We start from the raw sequence: 18,416 nt of genomic DNA on the forward strand, positions 1-18,416 counted from the left end.
TCCCAGAAGAAATCGTGGAAACTCGAGTTAACGAGTTTCTCCATGGATACTATAGTTTCTGTTGCGCGCACACCAGGAGAAACCCAGGCGAGAGTTTCGAGTGATCCGTGATTGTGGATCAATGCGCCGTTCCTACCAGAGGTCGCGCTAAAGGTCTTCGTGGTTGCTACGCTAACCGAACGTCGCAATTGTGAATAATTTCACATTAAACGAGCCAGTTAACGTTTATCGGTATAATTAATTAACATACTACTACTGACGATACCTTCTCGATGAATAAAAAAAAATAAAAAAATAAAAATAAAACCAGTGATACGAGATAATCGAATCAACCGTATGTAATAAATTTTCAAATTTTAAGTTCAAAGTTTTTAAAAAGAGATTATTCCATTTTAAATCTTATAGAAAATTATTTTCAAAGCATTGCGATAACGCGTTAAATAAAGAATTGAAAGATAATGAAATATAGAGTGTCTTATCGTTTCCGGTACCAGATTCGTCCTCGAGTTCCTTATCAAGAACGTAATCGTTCCGAGCGAGTATAAACGACTCACCGTGGCGCGGGTTTAAGACCGAGGGCAAGCAGCACGTCGATGCCCGCCATCTTTTGTTCCTGGTTCACTTGATTGCCACTCTTGGCACGTTGTTGGTGTTGGTGCTGGTGCTGCTGGCGTCTTTCCGTGGCCGGCTGATGGTGCTGCTGCTTACTGTCGGCCAGATCGTTGCTGCCGGTCACTTTCTGGCCGGTTAGCATTTTAGCATGGGTGACCTTGAGGAGGGAGCGTTTCGCGTCCTCGACCAGCATCTTGGTGACCGGCTGCACGTTCACCGGCACGCCGATCGTCGGTACGGCGCCACGACGCAGCCTACTGCGCACAGGAAGACCGAGCACAAGGTGCTCCATATCCTTCTCGTAAGAATCGTTGGTGAAGTGGAGGGAGCATATGCGAGCGGTTTGTATGTTGAACGGTATCTCGCCGTTCGAGAGGGGCACGCGACCGCACGCGCGCACCCATCGTGAGCGCACTTCCGGTATCTGGGGGAATCGATGGTAGCGGATACGACGACCGCGGGTCCGACGATGACTGTTGCGGCATGTAGCCACGGCGCACTGCGGCATCCTAACCTCTTAATTCCTTGTCTCCTTTTCGTATCGAGTACACGCACGCACACGTTTCACACACACAAAATACACAGGCACACACTTAAGCTGACGACACGCGATAATGTCTCTACGACATCCTCGACGATACTGTTGGAAATTCTATATCATTGGCGATCCATTTTCACAATGCCATCATTTGCGCACCGACCTTGTTCATCGTTGACAAGATAGGAGAATTGTTCTTTGGATGCGTAAGCGTGCGTTTTCGTAGCGATCCTTTGTTTCTTTTCTTGCTATGTCGTGTCGGTAAGCAGCGGTATACGATCACAACACAAAGTCCTTTCTTGCTTTTTTCTTTTCTTTAGTATAGACGATATTTGAAGCTTCTTTTACCACTGCTTCGTCGTCGTCGTCGACGTCGTTGAAGGTCGCGATAGTCAGCGCGAGTTTCGTTTACTTTGGTAGCGAACGCGTGACTAGATGCGTTTTGCCGGGCGGCTCGGTTTGCCAGGATTCGGTGACACTTGAATATTCCAAACAGGCGCACGTGGGTGTACACGGACGCAGAGAGAGAGAGAGAGAAAGAGGGAGGCGCGCGGCGAACGTTAGATCTTCCAGTTATTCGATCGCCTTCTTTCAGATCCTTTCTGATGTTTTCTTTCCAAGCGATACACGTGCGTCGTGGTCGAGACAGAGGAAGAACGAGGCGAAGGCGTTCTCAAAGGACGACCATTACGGGCAGAGAAGAGAACTGGCGAGCGTAGATGTAGCAACGCCGTCACGGAACGTGAGAATCGAGAACGAGACGGTCGCGCGACGGAAGCACTCTTGCGTACTCTCGATGACCGCGGGAGGTCGAAAGGGCATCGGTACCGCCCTGCGTGCGACGCCCTGCGAACTGTGGCTAGCGACGTAGAAGGGGACTGGAGGAGCAAAGAGTAAAAGAGACAGCGAGTCAAGCGACAGCTGGAGGGGGAAGGGAAGCACAGACGGCGGTGTACCGAAAAACGATGTATGCGTGGGCCTCCCGGCAGACGCCACCACTTCCTCGCTCGACTAAAATTCAAAACGTCACACGCACACGCGGTCGCGCGTCACGTATAAATCGACCGTCCACCAACACGAGAACGCCGGAGGGGGGTTGTAAATTAGAGAGAAAGAGCAACTGCAACACGGGTTAGAAACGCGTGTACCGCACACGTCTTTTTCCGCGACACGTGCGAGAGACGGGTCCGCGTTGTCGGCGAAAGGTGTCGCTTCGTGTACCTTTCTCCGTTCGTCTGACGATCAGCGCTACCGTGATCGTGACGTTGATTGGTGGGCGGACCGTCAAGATGGCGACGAATGACGGTGGCTGAACGACGATAGCCGACGAGCGTACACGAAAATCGCCGAACTTCGTACGCACGACTCGTGGTAGTCACGAGAGAGCACCAAGGGGCAGCCGCGTCGTCTTCTTGCAAGCAACGCAACGGAAGATAGGAAACGGAAACGTTCGTTCTTCCGGAAGAAGGTCCCGTACGATGTATCGATGAAATGGGAACCACTACGCGTATAATAAACAAACTGTGTTTATAGAAAATCTAAAATGTATATTACGCGTGACAACGTGCCTAACTACTGCACGCGCGCTGCTTCTCCTCCGGACTGGCCGATCGGGTCCGGCCGTGGAACAAGAGACAGCTAGTGGCAGCTGCGTGTGCCTCCTCGTGTCTGCGTGAAACCGGTGAACCAATGATCGTGCTCCGGTGCCGTCGCGGCAGGGATGACGAGCATCGTGGAAGGGGCAGGGTTGGAAAGGAAGAGAGACCAGGGAGACAGGGAAAAAGAGGGAGGAGGTCACCGCTACCGACTAGGGTCCTTCAGGGGTTCGCCACCCCTCGAACCACGCGGTCCTCCTCGCCTCTGTTATCCGGTATAACCAACCGCTACCGATCTCTCCTCTCTCCTTGCCACCCCTCGCGACCGACCCTTGCCTTCTTCTCCTTTAGCCACGTTGCGCTCTTCCTCGACCTGGTCCTCGCAGGGCGTTAGGTTACGCGCTCTTTTTCTCTTCATCCCCACGAACGGTTCTCGCTTTGTCTGCCAGAGAACACGCTCAACCCGCCGCTGACTATTGTAAGCCAGTCAAATACGCGTTAAGAGAATTGTCGCAGATCTTGCCTTCAACAATACCACAAAAATGTCTACCCTAGCCGTTTCCTTCAACAAATAATCTATGTCCTGGCGTATCGAATAATTTCAATTATTAGATGCTCCCAGGATCGTGATAGAAAATTGCATAACGTTTCGCTTGGTTACGAAAGGGCTCCTTCGCGAGACTTAACGTCCTATAGAAGAGCATTTCTAAAAATAGTCGAAACGGAGGAGGTTCGATTGCAGCAAGGAGCATTCGCGATGGAGCCTTCGATCGAACTCCCCGAATGCGCAATCGTCTTCCTAGAACGCACCGGCCACGTGGCCGTTTTAAACAGTACATGATAATTTTGTAAAATAAAACTTATACGCTTAATTATTTTAATTAATCCCTTGGTAATTATACGAATTCCACACTGTACAGTAACTTTGTTATCAAAATTATCTTCTGGTACCAGATACCAAGAGTTTCCTGGACTTATTTATTCCAGACAAACCAAGAAAATGGGAAATGTAGCTAGACAAATTTTCCAAACAAAGAAACTTTATAGTCCACTTTGGTGAACGGTAAAGTAACGGAGAACAATGAGGTTCCTTCATCTATGCGTTAGGAAATTTAATTTTCCGTGACCAAGCGTAATCAGGACTTGAAACAGAGTCAAAGAAAAAACAAAATGTATGTCAAAACAATTGACATTCCATCGTGGTATTCCAATCTTGTTCTCGGAAACGAAGGTTATACAGCTGATTTCACTTTCCGTTTTAAACTTGTCCTACCTGATATTTCGCGCAAGTAACGTTCAAATGGCATCAATCGAAAATGAATTGGAAACGAAGAACCAAAATGACGCACGATTTCCTACTATGGTGTCACCAAGGGTGTAATATTCTACGCAATCATTCGTATTTCGACGGAGATGCTCTTATTCCTCCCCTAATGCCGCTAATCAGGTTCTCATGGCATCTTATATGTGGCACAAAGGAAGGAGAACTTGACCCCGTTCGATCGCAACCGAACCGAAACTGTATATTACCAGTGCACGATCAATAAGTACGGTTAATTGTCTGGATACGAGAAAATTCCCTAGACTGACCGACCGACCGGAGATCGGTGTTCACCATTAACATCATTCGGCGAAAGAGACATTCTTCGTGGAGTAAAACTGACCGCAAGATGTTTGAAAAAATCGTGGGATTATTTCGTGGGTCTGTTTGTATAAGATGGTGACGCGACAGGGTGAACCTCTCGGAGATAAAGCGACGAAGAAGAGAAGGGAGGATCTGGCATTGAGCGAGGAATCACCCAGGGATGTTGGCACACGACACCCCTTGTCTCTGCAACACCTTAAATACTTCATCCAACGCTTCGTTTCTCGGGAAATTACCCTTCTGCCGTGTTATATTTTAACTCGGATACGGAAAACTAAAAGAAGATTCATTTTTTAATCCTCTACAACTATAATCTTTTTAGAGAGTTCCTTAGAGAGTTCTTCGAATTATTTGAAAATTATTCTTCGAGTAGTTGATAATAAATAATCAGACCAGTGGAAATGATGGATAATAGAAAGCGGTCTGAAGAGAATCAAAGCTCGAGTGGCAACAAATGGACACAGCCGGTTCACAGTGATACTCGGTTCGCCGCGTCGACCATTTTGGTTTGATAATGAAGACACGCATACCAGATAATAAATGTTCCTTTGTGTATTAGTGGGATTAATGGTTTTCAGTTGTTATATTAGTAGCTCGCACTTTGCACGATAGGCAGATCTCTTTAGTCAGATAAAGTACAAGTGCAAATGTTCTATTGGCCGCTATCGTGTGTTTGCATTGATTCATCTTCGCTTCGACGTTAATGGCTTTTGTTACCTTGAACTCTGTAAGTTGCATTACTCCACTTATTTAATTTTAACGAAATATTCAAGTTAATTAATTTGTAGATCTCCAGTGTAACAATTTCATTAAAAAAAAAAAAAGAAAATTCAATCATTTGATATTATTTTAGTAAAAATGAACCTCTCTTCCTTCATCAATGTATAGTATATAAAAGAAGCTGTTGAACAAGGTACACCATGGATGCTCCAGTTCCAGGGCAAACGTTCTCCTGCAACGCAACAGCTTCCCATCGTTTCTCGTCGAGGATCTTTCCCCTTTGCGATATCGTATAACCAAGTGTATATCTCCCCCACGTTCTCGAGGCTCATTCCCCTCACGGGTCGACGAAACGATTTTCTTAGAAAGCTTCGGCGGAAACCGACGACGCTACGTCCTGGTACCAGAAGCGTTCTCCTAACGGAAACGTCTTCGCGTAGGTTCTCGGTAAGAAGTTTTTGCTTCGGCAACTGCGTGTCCCTGTTTCGAGCGCGTGGAGCCGAAGAGAAGAGAAGCCATCGAAAAGAGGAGAGGCGAAGCAGGCACGAAAGGCCAGGCCTCGGTGTGGTTCACGCGGCCTCTCAAATAAGGACAGACCGATTTCCGGTGGTCTCACTCCCCTCTCCGTACCTCCGTGGCAACCTGACCCCACCATCAACTAATCGAGGGTTGCCTCTTTCCTTTCCTCTCTCTCTCACTTCGACGGGCATGCTCTTCGTTCTCTGTTCGACGATACACAACCATTCGTCTCTCTTCGTCACGGCTACTAGAACACGTTTCCCGTCTTTCTCATTTCATCGGCTAGAGCGGATCGTGTGTTCTATCCTCGTTGGTGCAACGTTAGAGCCATTCGCTCGGTCTTTTACTATCTTCGTGCTGGTCGTTGACGCTCGTCTTAGCAGGGCAGCCTGTGTGCGGGCTTGCCCGCACAGCTGGCACAGGAGGGAAATAAGCCGAGGCGTCTCCGACTCGGGGCCAGCAGACATGACCGCCTGGAGAACGACCAAGAAGGATGCGCAGCTGCGACTCCCTTTCGCCGTTTTACACGGCCAACTGCGGGCACAGGTCGAAAAATCTCATTCGTGGGACGAAGAACGAGGCCTAGCATCGTGGGACGACGACGACGACGACAACGGGCTATGCAACCAGCTACGCGCGATTTCAGCGTTTTCTTTTAATCTGCTCCCTCGTTATCTGCTAGAGACGGAAATACCCGCTGATAGGACTCTGGCTACGTTCCTCGCGACGGTTTTAATTTCGTCGATGCTCTCGGTTTCTTTGAACGCAGCTGCGTCCACCGCTTCGCAGGTAAAATGGCGGAACCTCGAAGCAGTTGATAATTATTTTCTTTCGACGAGGTTACTTCGATGATAACCGCCAAGCATTGAAATCTTTTCGGATGATTTCTTATCGTTCGATGAATCATAGAATAACCTCTTCGTCGTCGTAACGGTAGCAATATATACGTTCAGCCAGCGTCACCAGAAACGGTAATTGGAACTTGATGTGGCTGGTGGCAACCCATCTTCGCGTACCGGAGCATGCGTACTTGAGCCACGTTCACACAGCACGCAGAAGATCGAAAAGTTTCTGCCCGAAGGCGACCGTGAGATGGTACCGGTGACCAGCACCTCGCTACTATCTTTTTATCCCCTCCGCCCTAACAGTTTCTCTCCAATATTTGTAAACGTGTAGCTCGGTGAAAGCTTGAAAGCTTGTTTCCTTACCTCCTTCGAACAACACGCTTTCGATCTGCATTTTTTTTTCATTCATCGTCCATCAATAATTTACATCTTTTTCGAGGAATTAATGGTTTAAAATATTCGATAAGTAGGCACGAATGTACGCTGATCGAAGCGCTTTTATTTACGATCAGCAAAGTATGCGGGCGAATTAGCGTTCGAAGCGAGTGACTCAGTGGCTGAAGCATTCGCAGACAAGAAAATATCTCTGCGTTACCATAGAAAATGTCTGACGTCACGAGCCGGCTGATACGACTATCATCATCGATAAAGAAGATAGCGGTTCGAAGGAAAAGATTCGACTTCCCTCGTCGGCACACGAGCCGCGTTCCAGCACCGCCGAAGAGTAAGAGGAATTCGGTGTGGGTGCATGGGAAACGCGGACGCGTCGCGTCGGTTCTCCAAAGCGAGCGAACGAAAGAGATGGAGGATGGGCAAGGTGTATTTCGTAGGAAAAGGTTGCTTCGATAGGTCCACCTGGCTTCTCGAGATTTTCCAGAGTCTCCGGGTTCACCCCTCGGCTCGTTTTCCGACCACTTGGTCGTCCGCTTATTACAGAGGCCTAAGGGATGGTATCTTTGGTGCACCGCGCGTTCTAGGTGGTTCACCCGTCTCTCTTAAGGGGCAACCACCCCACTCACGTGCTTCCTCCTATCTTCGTTTCGCTTTAACACCGGCTGACAGTGAGGCTGAAGCGTGAGGGGACGAGAGAAGGGGAGACACCCTTCATCCTTGAGGCGGGGTCCCGGCCACCCCGCTGCTAGGTTCGCTAGGATCAATACCCGCCATCCGAACCGAAGTCCAAGCCACCCTCTCTTGCCTGCGCTGCCTGCCTGCCTGCCTGCCTGAACCTGCCAACTACGTCCGTCCAAGTCTCCGGAGAATTCGAGTGGCTTGCCGAATCTCCGTCAGGACAGAGATGCCTTCGAATTGCGGTACACGCGATCAAGCCTTCGTGGACAACGCGATTGTTCAATGGCACCTCGATGCAGCATCCGATCAAGATTATCATTGATCATCTTGAAACTGATGATAGGAAGATGGACAGAAATAAGATCGTATTAATCGACTGACGAGTTGGTCCTTAGTTGGGTCAACGGTAATTCGATAGAAATTATTACTACCGAATTTCCAGATGAAAAATTTCCATTATGTGAGATTAAGCTTCTCGTGTAGATACTGCCATGTTTTAATATGACGTACCAATATACTTAGGCGTTGATGGACGAAGAGTGTACTGGTACGTTTATGGTTCTCACTGGGTTAATGAACACAGCAAAGAAAGGAATTCTTTTCCCTGTAGAATGTTTCGATGTTCGCGATACTGAACACCAAGGATGAAGTTGATTTAAATGGCGTTTCAACACGCAAGGGTAGTTGGATTTTCAAGGGCGGTCGTTGAAATCTTCAGAGCTTCTTTGGTGAACAAAGAGTACATACTTTGATTTCATTCATCTCTAGATAAGCTATTTATTCCTTTTCAACGTTTCGATTTTATTGAATCAGTTAGATCAACATAATCAGCAACTAAACCGGATCAGCTGTTGCTACAACTGGACATTTTAACACCGTCACTTCGTTTGCACGGTTTTTCGTTTCTGTAGGCATCTTCAAAGTCGAGGGAACACCTTGCGCCGAGGAAAAGCAGACAGATACATTGTCGTGTGGTTAGTAATGTATAAAGTATGACCATCCGATCGGTTATACGAAGTTATGTTTAATTCATCTTTTCTTTGTCCCTGTTAGCAGGTACAAAGCCGATATTTCCAACGCTTCGAGGAATCGCTTTTCGAATTGGAGAATCGTGAACGAAAACCTTCTACGAGACATTACACGATGAAATTTTCTGGATAATTTCTCTAATACGGCGAATATCGTTTGAGTCACCGGCGGCCGGAAAATTTGAACAGCATTATTATTGTATTAATAATTTATGGTAGCAAATAAAAATGTTGAAATGTTAAAATTTGAAAATTAATTATTTCTATCCCTAATAATTAGAGTTAAGATTTAATAGTTAATGAGGGCTCTATGGCAAATAAATACGTTAATCCAAAAATCAAAAGGGATCTTTTGAAAACTAGTCATATCGCATTTCGGGACCGTTGCATATTCTACTCGATTCACCGGGTCTATTTAATCCACCACCGGATCCGGAGCCAGGATCTCGTTTGGCAATCGAGTTTGACGAGTACCAAAAAATTATTCTGTTTCTACAATAGCCAGTAAGAAGTCATCGAGTTTAAAGAGAAGAGAATAATTACCGTGTAAATATCAATATTCGATACTATTAATTAAACAACGCTATGCCCGAGCGAAACTCTCGACGACGTCAACACCGTTTCAACACCCATCGAAATATCGTGTCTTGCATGCCCCGCTCGATCGATTTCTCGTTAAAGTCCAGCTTGCAAAACACCAATTAGCTAATTGAATGGATTGCTCAACTATCTAACCAGAAACAGTTCAACGCCTTCGCGAACCGAGCTGACAATTCTTTTACTTTTTTTCTTTCCTCCTCGAGAAGGGTTGAAAAGAAGACGAGGCTCGAAGGATGAAAGCCATCTCGCGTCGCGTTGGGAACCAGCCTTCTCTTTCTTCCTCTCGTTATTGCTACAAACGCGATAGCGCGAGAGGGGTCAGAGCCCGTTTGGAGGGCGGAATTGCAAGGGGGATATTCCAGGAGGGGGATGCCGGTGGTGGTGAAACATACAAGGGTTGGAAGGCACACCCGAGGGTGGTATTGCACGATGGTAACGGATGGTAACCGACTGGGCTTGGATCACCGGATGACGTCATTGCCGCGTTACCAGGATACCAAAGATCAAAGACCAATGAAAACGTCACCTTCGCTTCGTAGGCTATACCTTCCTTCTCACGGAAACTCCAACTCGACCTAACAATACATTTTTCTCTCCTTTTTTTCTCTCCTTGCTCTTGTTAAACTTCACTTCGACGTTCACTCTTGTACTTATGGTAATGATACCCTCCTCTGTTTTCCTTTTCGATCTTTATCCGATGCTACCGGTCGTACCGCGAGGATAACGCGTTTACAGATCGCGTGGCTTCACTTATCGCTGATATTTTATTTATATGAAGGATAACCAGAGCACGCGAGACGCTCGGTGAACGGATAAACTATGATAATTATTCCTACCAAGTTTATTTCCTCTCATTGGACACATACGCTTGACCTTCGACCCTACGATGCTCGTGTCCCCGTGAACCAACAGCAAGATTCATGGGTGATCTAGTTTTTCTAAAGGGACACGCTAAATCTGTTTTGAAAAAGATGTAGGTATCAAGGAATTTTGTAAATTCAACTTCTAAATTACCCAGCGAATTAATTTTTCAACTTCAAGTTCTCTATTCTTGTAGAAAGACAGAATAGAACTACCTGTTAATTTTACCTATTCTATGTAATAGACATCGAATGACCCTTTAATTCAGGAGAAATAATATGCAAGTTTCAATAATTCCAACAGGTAGCCAGTTAATAACTGGTCGATAAACACACTTTTATTCGAAAGATAGATTGGATTGTTACAAATGAACGCGAATCTCCAATTTCTACCAGTTCCACGAACCAGTACTTCGAACTGGTAGAATCCGAGAATTCCAATGTGTTCACGAATTATCTGACCCACCATGCCTGGTTTCGACCTGTATACCTATACAGGTCGAAATTGGGGTCATCTGGGCAGGATGGTCGTTCCTTCCCTCTACGATTTCAACGTCGGTGGACTTTAATTGTAAATGAGGAAACGGTACTCCTGGTACCGTTTAAAGATCTACGTTATCCTCGAGGAAACAATAAATTACGAGGCCTCGATGATTCACGTAGAAACGCGCCTGAAGGTTTGCAAGGAAATCCTCTCAACGATTAATGACTAATTTCCTCGTAAGAAAAACGCATGATACTTTCTACCCGAAAATTAATAATACTTTGTATTGAAAAATAAAATTGCAATAGCGAAATTGAAACATTGGAAAATTAAATATTTTTTTTTTCAAAGAAAATTTTTCAAATAGATATCGTATAGAAAATTGCTATGATAAAAATAAAATTCTGTGATATTTTTCCTGGTGAATATTTTCTCGTACGCATTGGTTCGCGCGTGTCAGCCCCTCGTCGAGATCCTTCGAGCGTGCGTGGTGGTACCAGTTCGATGGCGGAGAGAAATCCGCACTTACCTGTTGGAGAGGCTCTCTTTCGCGCTTGTGTGAACGTATCTAGCTTCCTCGAGGTCCCTTCTTTCAATGGTATAACGGCTGTTTCCTGGAAGTTCCTAGGTATCGGGATTCGAAGTTCGCCGATGCAGGCGGTTCCCTGCGCGGCCTTGAAGCTTTGGTACCTGAGGCCATGGAAATCTTTGTCTCGAAAGGCTAAGACGGTACCCTACGGTCGGCTCGATGGGATTTCGAAGCTTTTAGTTTCAGAAACTCAATAACGTGTTTCGAATACAATAGTTTTCTCTGAAGAAACATACACCAGATCTCTGTATTCATCATAAAAATTTCTAATGAATTGGTAGATGATCATTTTTCCACCCATAATTTGAATGAACAAAAATTCTTTCTACCACTTCAGGTATTCAAAACAGGAAGAACATCTCCCTTCTATTGTACTGCCTCGCACCCTCGATGAAGAACAAAGACCAACTTCGCCATTTATACAGGGTGTTCCATGCAACTTGAAAAGTACGGATCTCGAAAGAATTGAACCAGCCTATTGAGACGAGTAGACGCAAATTCTACGGTACCTACGTAACGAAGGAAGACCATGAAGAAGCCAAGCGTTGGTAGCTCGCCTCCAGGAAAGCACGGGTTTCCCGAGGTTGAAGCTTCGAAAGCGAGACGAGGGGCGAGGTGAAACGAGGCGCGCTCGATCACCAAAAATACCCACGAAGGATACGCAATACCCGTGAGCCGTGCAGCGAGATGGGATCGCCAGGCGTACGCGTGCGTACGCCTACGTCGTGCACACAGAGGTGTACGCAAACACGCAGCCATACACATGGAGAAGGAAAGGCGTGCGTGTCGACGCAGTCGCAAGGATCGTCAGCCGACATCTGGCCGCGGTCCTTCGCCCGAGGGACCGAGGGACAAAGAAGACCTTCCCCTTTTCTTAGGGGGGCCTTGGGCTGGATTATATCGTGGTAGGTTGTCTCGTTTGTGTGTGTGCCTGGTACCGGGGAGCAGCCCGGAGTGGTTGCTCGATGCCGGTCTGCAGGCACACGTAACGACCCCACCGGTACCGTTTCTATGGTACCGTTCGCAGGGATTAACGCCCCTCCCGCTCGTAGCAGACCGCTCCACTTTCATCCGGGATACGGGGTGAGACCAGCCTTGGCCTGGGACCAGAATTCCATACGCCTTCTTTACAACTCATACGTCCATAACTTGACAATACACTTTTTAAGAAGAAGATAGATCGTCACCGAGTAGATTGAATTTAGACAATTTTCACCCTTTCAGTGGTACGAGTGTAAAGTGTATTTTCTTCTAGGAAAATTTCATTAGAAAAAGAACAAAATCCTCTGCATCCATAGAAGGGTGGATTAGGTGTTTAGATTAGACCTACTGCGGGTATGTGGTCTAAACTCATCCAAAGGGGACGAAATTATACTTTGAAAATACTGCTGACTAATCTGTTGCTAGTGCTTTCAATTCTGGGAACAATAAGTAACGTGCGTGACACGTGTTACTGTATGGGTGGGTGGTTACGGTATTACCTAAGTGACACAAACTCGAGTCAATGCCTCGTTCCTTGTTAAAAAAGGAAGTCTTCATTTCAGGATTAATTATTACCTAAGTTTCATCGTGGATGAAGTTAAAACTATTTTAGCTAATTTATAAGGTTCTAAGGAGAGGGTTAACCCTTCGAGCAAAAAGCGTTCACAGTATGCGACACGATATTTGATCGGGTCAGGTGAATTACCTGAAGCAGGGCTGTAAAATTGGCACTGAGCACCTTGTACAAGAATTAACGAGCGATTTGTTTAATTATTATTAAATAATTATAAAGTTCCTCTAGTTGCCTGATGTTTCTTTAATACCTTAATGTTCTTTCATTGGTATAGCGAAGGTTGTAATGAAATTTGTTTGGGGAGAACCTTGGAAGTAAGGTCCTGCTTGTTAGCGAGTATCACGAGGACTCAGGTAAACGTGATGTTATTTTAGACTCGTGGATGGAGGAGCTTCATTCGAACGTGTTTATTAAGGACCTGGGTATTTACACTGAAACGAATGATTTTTATAGTGGAGGATTATAAAAGGAACACGTTTTTAAATCAAGGTACATTCTAAGAACCAATTTAGTTAAATTTAATTACTGGAATTAATAAAACTGTGGTAGAATTTCATTGGAAGTTATATGAAATCTAGAAACCTTATAAAGAAAACAGAACAAATTGCATACCTTTACGAGAAACGATGAAATACCGACAGGTTTTAATTAAAAAATTCATTCTAGGGAAATTTAAAAGAGAACGTGAAAATTTTTGTGGAAATTATTTCAATTAACTCTATCGAATTATAAGAAAATATTAAGTTCGCACTTATGGTATATCATTTTGAAAGTTAAGATTTGATGAGCGCAACTATATACAGCAGGCAGATACAATAATTAAAAGTACACTTTATACAAATATTGTCGATCATTTCTAAGAAATGGATATACGTATCGATTCGACTTAGCTTTGTGAAAACCGAGGATCAAAGGAAACAATACTGTCTCCCTATTTAAGAAAGGCCATTCTTGTACCGTAAAATCCCTCAGTGGTCCCTGAATACCTTTATGAGTTTTTCCTAAGTATTTGGAAAGCTTATGGAAAATTTCTGATGACTCAAACTAAACTTTAACCGATAATTATGGCAACCAATGATTTCACCCCTTTATTGTTAAAATATTTTTTATATTTTCAATCAAATCATAGAATTTCAAGAAAAATTCCTATTAGTTATGAAATATTAAGGAATGTTTCCTTTTTATATTCCTCCCTTTTGGAGAATAAATGAAGATTGCTTTTTCTACCCTTACCAAAATTGTTATCATCGATAGCGCTAACGTAAGAGTAGTAAATAGAAGTAATAACACGAGATTGTCATAACTGGTGTTACGACCTTCATATTAGTCTCGTTTAACCTTTATGTAACGTAGCTAACTCGAACATCCACAGCGGATCTGGTAATTTAATAAATTTCGTGTTTCCTGAAAATTTGATTGCCTCGTAATCCCACGATACCAAAAACGATGGTAATTAACATAAGCGTTATTTCAGTCAACATAGTTGTTCATATATTGTTAACAGAAAAATGGTGAACACGAAGGAAAGCCTAACTAGATTATGTTAGATTATGTTTAAAGGTGAAACATGAATAAAGAGATTCGAATGATGATCCTACAACAGGTAACGATCAAATCCAAAGAAAGTTTCTCAACCCAGAATACCTGTATCGTATTACTCTAATACACGTGCAGGAATCAAGAAAGGTGTCCGCCTCGATAAGCGAAACACGAAGAAGCGGTTCACGGTTGAAGGCAAGATTTCTGGGTAACCAGTCAATTCGAAGAAGTACAGTTCGACCGCGTCAGAGGTTAACGACCAAAACCTCGATCGTCGTTCTTTCTGCATTTCCTGTTACTGATAAATCATATGTTCGTCAATGAAAGAATGAAAAAAAAAAAAAATGGTATTTCCTTGAATCTTACAGAGGAGGTAAACGACGTGGAAGGTGAAGATGGCAGAAATAGTCATCGTGTTATCGACACTACCGCGTTGCTTATCGTTCTACGGTCAATATTTCTCTCCCTGTTTCTTTTTTCCCACTTCCCCGGCTCGACATCGTTAGCGTGCGTTTGCGCGCTTGTCAATGTCCCTCTTATCGGCTGATAACGCTAATCTCGTACAGTATCGAAGATTACAGAAAGGAAAAAAAGAAGCATAACGACGCCTGTGGAAGCGCTTTTCGCCGGATCGAATTTGTCGAAACCGAGTGAACGGCCGTTCTCCGTGTGGAGAACGTGCTGGAAACGGGCGCAACCTCGTTACAGAGAGACGATTCTGCACGCGGTGTCTCAACTATCCGCGATTCGTTACTATCCGTTCCTTGCGAAACGCATATGTACGTATGTGCACGCATGTGCGTGTTTCAACGCGTCCCTAGCGAAATAACGCCGCCAATCGTATGATTCTGTAATTGGTATGTCAATCGATCTGGACACCGAGCGTCCACGTTCCGTGGAATTTGATAACGTGCACCCGGTTCTGGGATAAAGAGAACGTTTCCTTCGACGAGGAAGTTTTCAGTCTTCAATTGTCTAGAAAATGTATCGAACTTGGAATCAAGTAGCGAAAACAGAATGAATTGCAGGGAGATTAGAGTTAATGGAGAAAATACAAAGCTTGTACTACGTGGTGAATATAATTAACATCTTTTAAAAATCACCACTCATATTTCATTCAAGGGTAGAATGTTTTAAGTACCCTTATACTTAATGAAATATTGTTACACAGCGTGAAATTGTAATTCTAAGCAAATATATTTGTATTAAGAATAATAAAATATTACTCACCATTTAATACTCCTTTTGATGATGTTGCTGATGATTCTCTGAGATTTCCTAGTAGGTAAAGCAAGGACATCATTAGTTTTCTTCTTTCTGGTCCTCTTCACCCTAATATTCTTTTTCTCAGGTTGAACATCCGGAACAGAAGATTCTTCCTCGACCTCGATTAATTCTTCAGCTTTAGCCGAATTTTGAACCCATTCCGCAACATGATCTTGAAGCTTTTGTTCAGCCGGTAATGCAGATTCTTCCCTCAATTCTTCTTCACTAATCAATTCGCTAACGGTTGTGGGAGGTCCTACAATTCCAACTTCCATATGCTCTACTATCTCTACGGACTCCTTTGTTTCAGAATCTCTTCTTGGTGTTGCACTTTCAATTTGTACAACAACACTTGCATCATCACTAGTAATTTCTTCTATAATATTTTCTTTGCTTGATTCTGCTTCTATTTTCTCTTTATGCTCTTCAGCATTACCATTAGTTTCTTGTTTTAAATCTTTAGATTCTACTACACCTTGCTTAACATTGTTAGAATTCAAGTTCTCATGCACCACTTTTAATATTTCATTCAATGTCTCTTCTTCTTCTGAAACAGTAGTTTTAACATCTTTACTTTTTGTAGATGAATTATCCGTTTCTTTAGACTTTTCTGTTTCATTATCCGTTTCATTAAGCTCTTCGTCTAATATTATCTCCTCGGCTCGATGTTTTTCTTTTTCGGATACAGTATCTTCAGTTTCCTTTGAATCATCAACATTCACGTTTGCTTTCTGCTCTTTTTCAGTTACTTTAAAATTTTTTTTACAGGAATCATTTACTTCTAGTTTATTCTTATTACAAATGTCTTGCATTTGTAATTCAATATTTTCCAATTTCTTCATAGATGTAGATGGATCATTTAATACTTCCCTTTTATCCACAGCTTTTTTCAAATCTGTGTTTTCTACTTTGCTATCCGCCATTGTTACGTTAATTTTTTTTAGAGATTCATTTATAATATTTAAACGTATACAAATATTATCAATAATGTAAAGTTTCCGAGGTATGCCAAATTTACTGCTACCATGTTACCATGAGAGTACGTATCGACATGTTCCACAAGTTGAATTAGAATCTTTTCTATTCAGAACAATATATTGTCCATTTGTGTGCTTCATTCTTACCCTGAAAAAAAAAAATCGTATTAGTATTATTTAAAATGTTGTATTAATTATTCGTGAATATTCTTTATCGATATGTTGTCGGTAAGGATGATCACGGAAGATGAAATTTAACCTCTATTTTGAGGTTAGAATTATGATACGTTAAAGATAAGTTAATTTAAACATATATAAGAGAAAAGTAACATCGAGAAACTTAACATATTAGCATTACAGAGTTGTTGTTATATTCAATGTTTTTACTTATCACCTAATATGACACAAAATCTCTTTCTTAGACAAATTTTATTCACAATAAGTATGCCATATACTTGTATAATAGATGAAAGATGTAAAGTAAATAATAAGTAATCTTAAATGAAATTGCTTTCTGTATAAATGATGCCCAAACAACTGTGTCACCATTTTTTTACAGCAATTAAACATAGTACTCATATGCGCAAAAAAAAGAATAGATGAAAATGCTATAATTTATATAAAGAAAATTATAGTTTATTCATACGTCATTCTTATTGTGATTTGCCAATGAACAAAAGGTTATAATTGCGTCTGAAGCATTCTGAATTACCTTCTATTATATGCTTTCACATTACAACATCATTGTTGAATGCACTTTTGTGTTCACAACATAAAATGCACTTCAAAGCAAATCGCGACATTTATTCAAGTGGAAAGTTACTTAATAACACCATCAAAAAGTAACATTATTGCTAGACACGTTCATAACCTCACTTATTTTCTTTTTGACAATTTGATCGCGACAGTAGATGAAATGAATGGGCAAACGAAAAAATACCACCGAGTGACAATCTCGAATAGAGATAACAAATGTTGAAATCGAAAAGAACAAATAGAAGGCACATAAAATACTGCGCACTGGAAGAGTTTATAAAACCACAGAGACGTGTCAATCAACCCTGTTGTATTCTCTCTGTCTTTTTCTGCCTTTCCACCTCTTTCGAAAAGTGTTCTAATTCTTACATTATGGTTGACAATCACGGAAACAATTCGGTCGAGATAATATACGTTATTACTCCAAAGAAGTTTTCACGGTACCGAAGTAAAACGAGAACACGATCCCGTGGTACGTAAGGCTAGTGACCTCTACCTTTTTGAAGTGTGCGTTTATGTGTGCACTCATATATTCTTGTGCGTCACACATTATAGTATACCAATGGACTTACTCTAATTTACACATCGTCGAAGTCCATCATTCAAATATCCATCGAATTTTTTTTCCCGGAATCGATGCTAAACCAATCGCTACACATACTGTTGTATTTGCGTCGCATTATATGGCATTTCATGTAGGCTGCATCTTCGCGGATTTTTTTGTTCTGACCAATCAAACGCGGTGGCACGTTTCTTTGACAGCGACGCCGTTTGTATACAGTCAACGCGATATTAATTGTAATACAACTTGATTCAACGTTGTGGCACAATTTCTGCACAAAAATAAACAATATAAAACGATCTTGTAATAGAAAAATGCTATGTACTCACGACACACTACTCACAGACTATTTTTCGTTTGTGGCTAAGACGCGCGCGCGTGCCTTAACAAGATGGCGGATGTACGATATACTGCTGAGTCTTGTCACTTGTATTTTTTTATTTTATGTTTTTTCCTTTATTATATTTAAATGACTTTGTTGGCCATAAATCAATACTTCAGCTGTATTTCCTGAAATTAATTAATTTATATCAGTATTAAAAGAATTTATTTAAATCAATAATCGAATTGTAATAGCATGTTTTATAGTGGCGCCAATTTCAAACCTGCTATAAGAAACTTCTAGAAATTGAGCTTATCTCTACTTGTTTCTATA

The 18,416-nt window shown here is 42.7% G+C and overlaps 1 protein-coding gene across 9 annotated transcripts in view; it reads right to left on the minus strand.

The window, feature by feature from the left end:
* Positions 1–18,181, minus strand: part of LOC114871324 — a 29,969-nt gene extending 11,788 nt beyond the window's left edge. For 3 of the 9 annotated variants that reach the window (XM_029177080.2, XM_029177079.2, XM_029177074.2), the window contains exons 1-2: positions 17,156–17,712; positions 15,431–16,591 (exon numbers count right to left, since the gene is read on the minus strand). In XM_029177080.2, the coding sequence (XP_029032913.1) occupies positions 15,431–16,389 (959 nt within the window). In that variant the 5' untranslated portion in view covers positions 16,390–16,591; positions 17,156–17,712. Of the gene's footprint in view, positions 1–554; positions 3,357–15,430; positions 16,592–17,155; positions 17,714–17,771 lie in introns of those variants that run through there. The other 6 variants (XM_029177078.2, XM_029177077.2, XM_029177081.2 and 3 more) reach the window with 6 other exon arrangements.
* Positions 18,182–18,416: the final 235 nt, after the last annotated feature.

This window comes from Osmia bicornis, chromosome 12 (genome assembly GCF_907164935.1).
Source record: "Osmia bicornis bicornis chromosome 12, iOsmBic2.1, whole genome shotgun sequence".
NCBI lineage: Eukaryota > Metazoa > Arthropoda > Insecta > Hymenoptera > Megachilidae > Osmia > Osmia bicornis.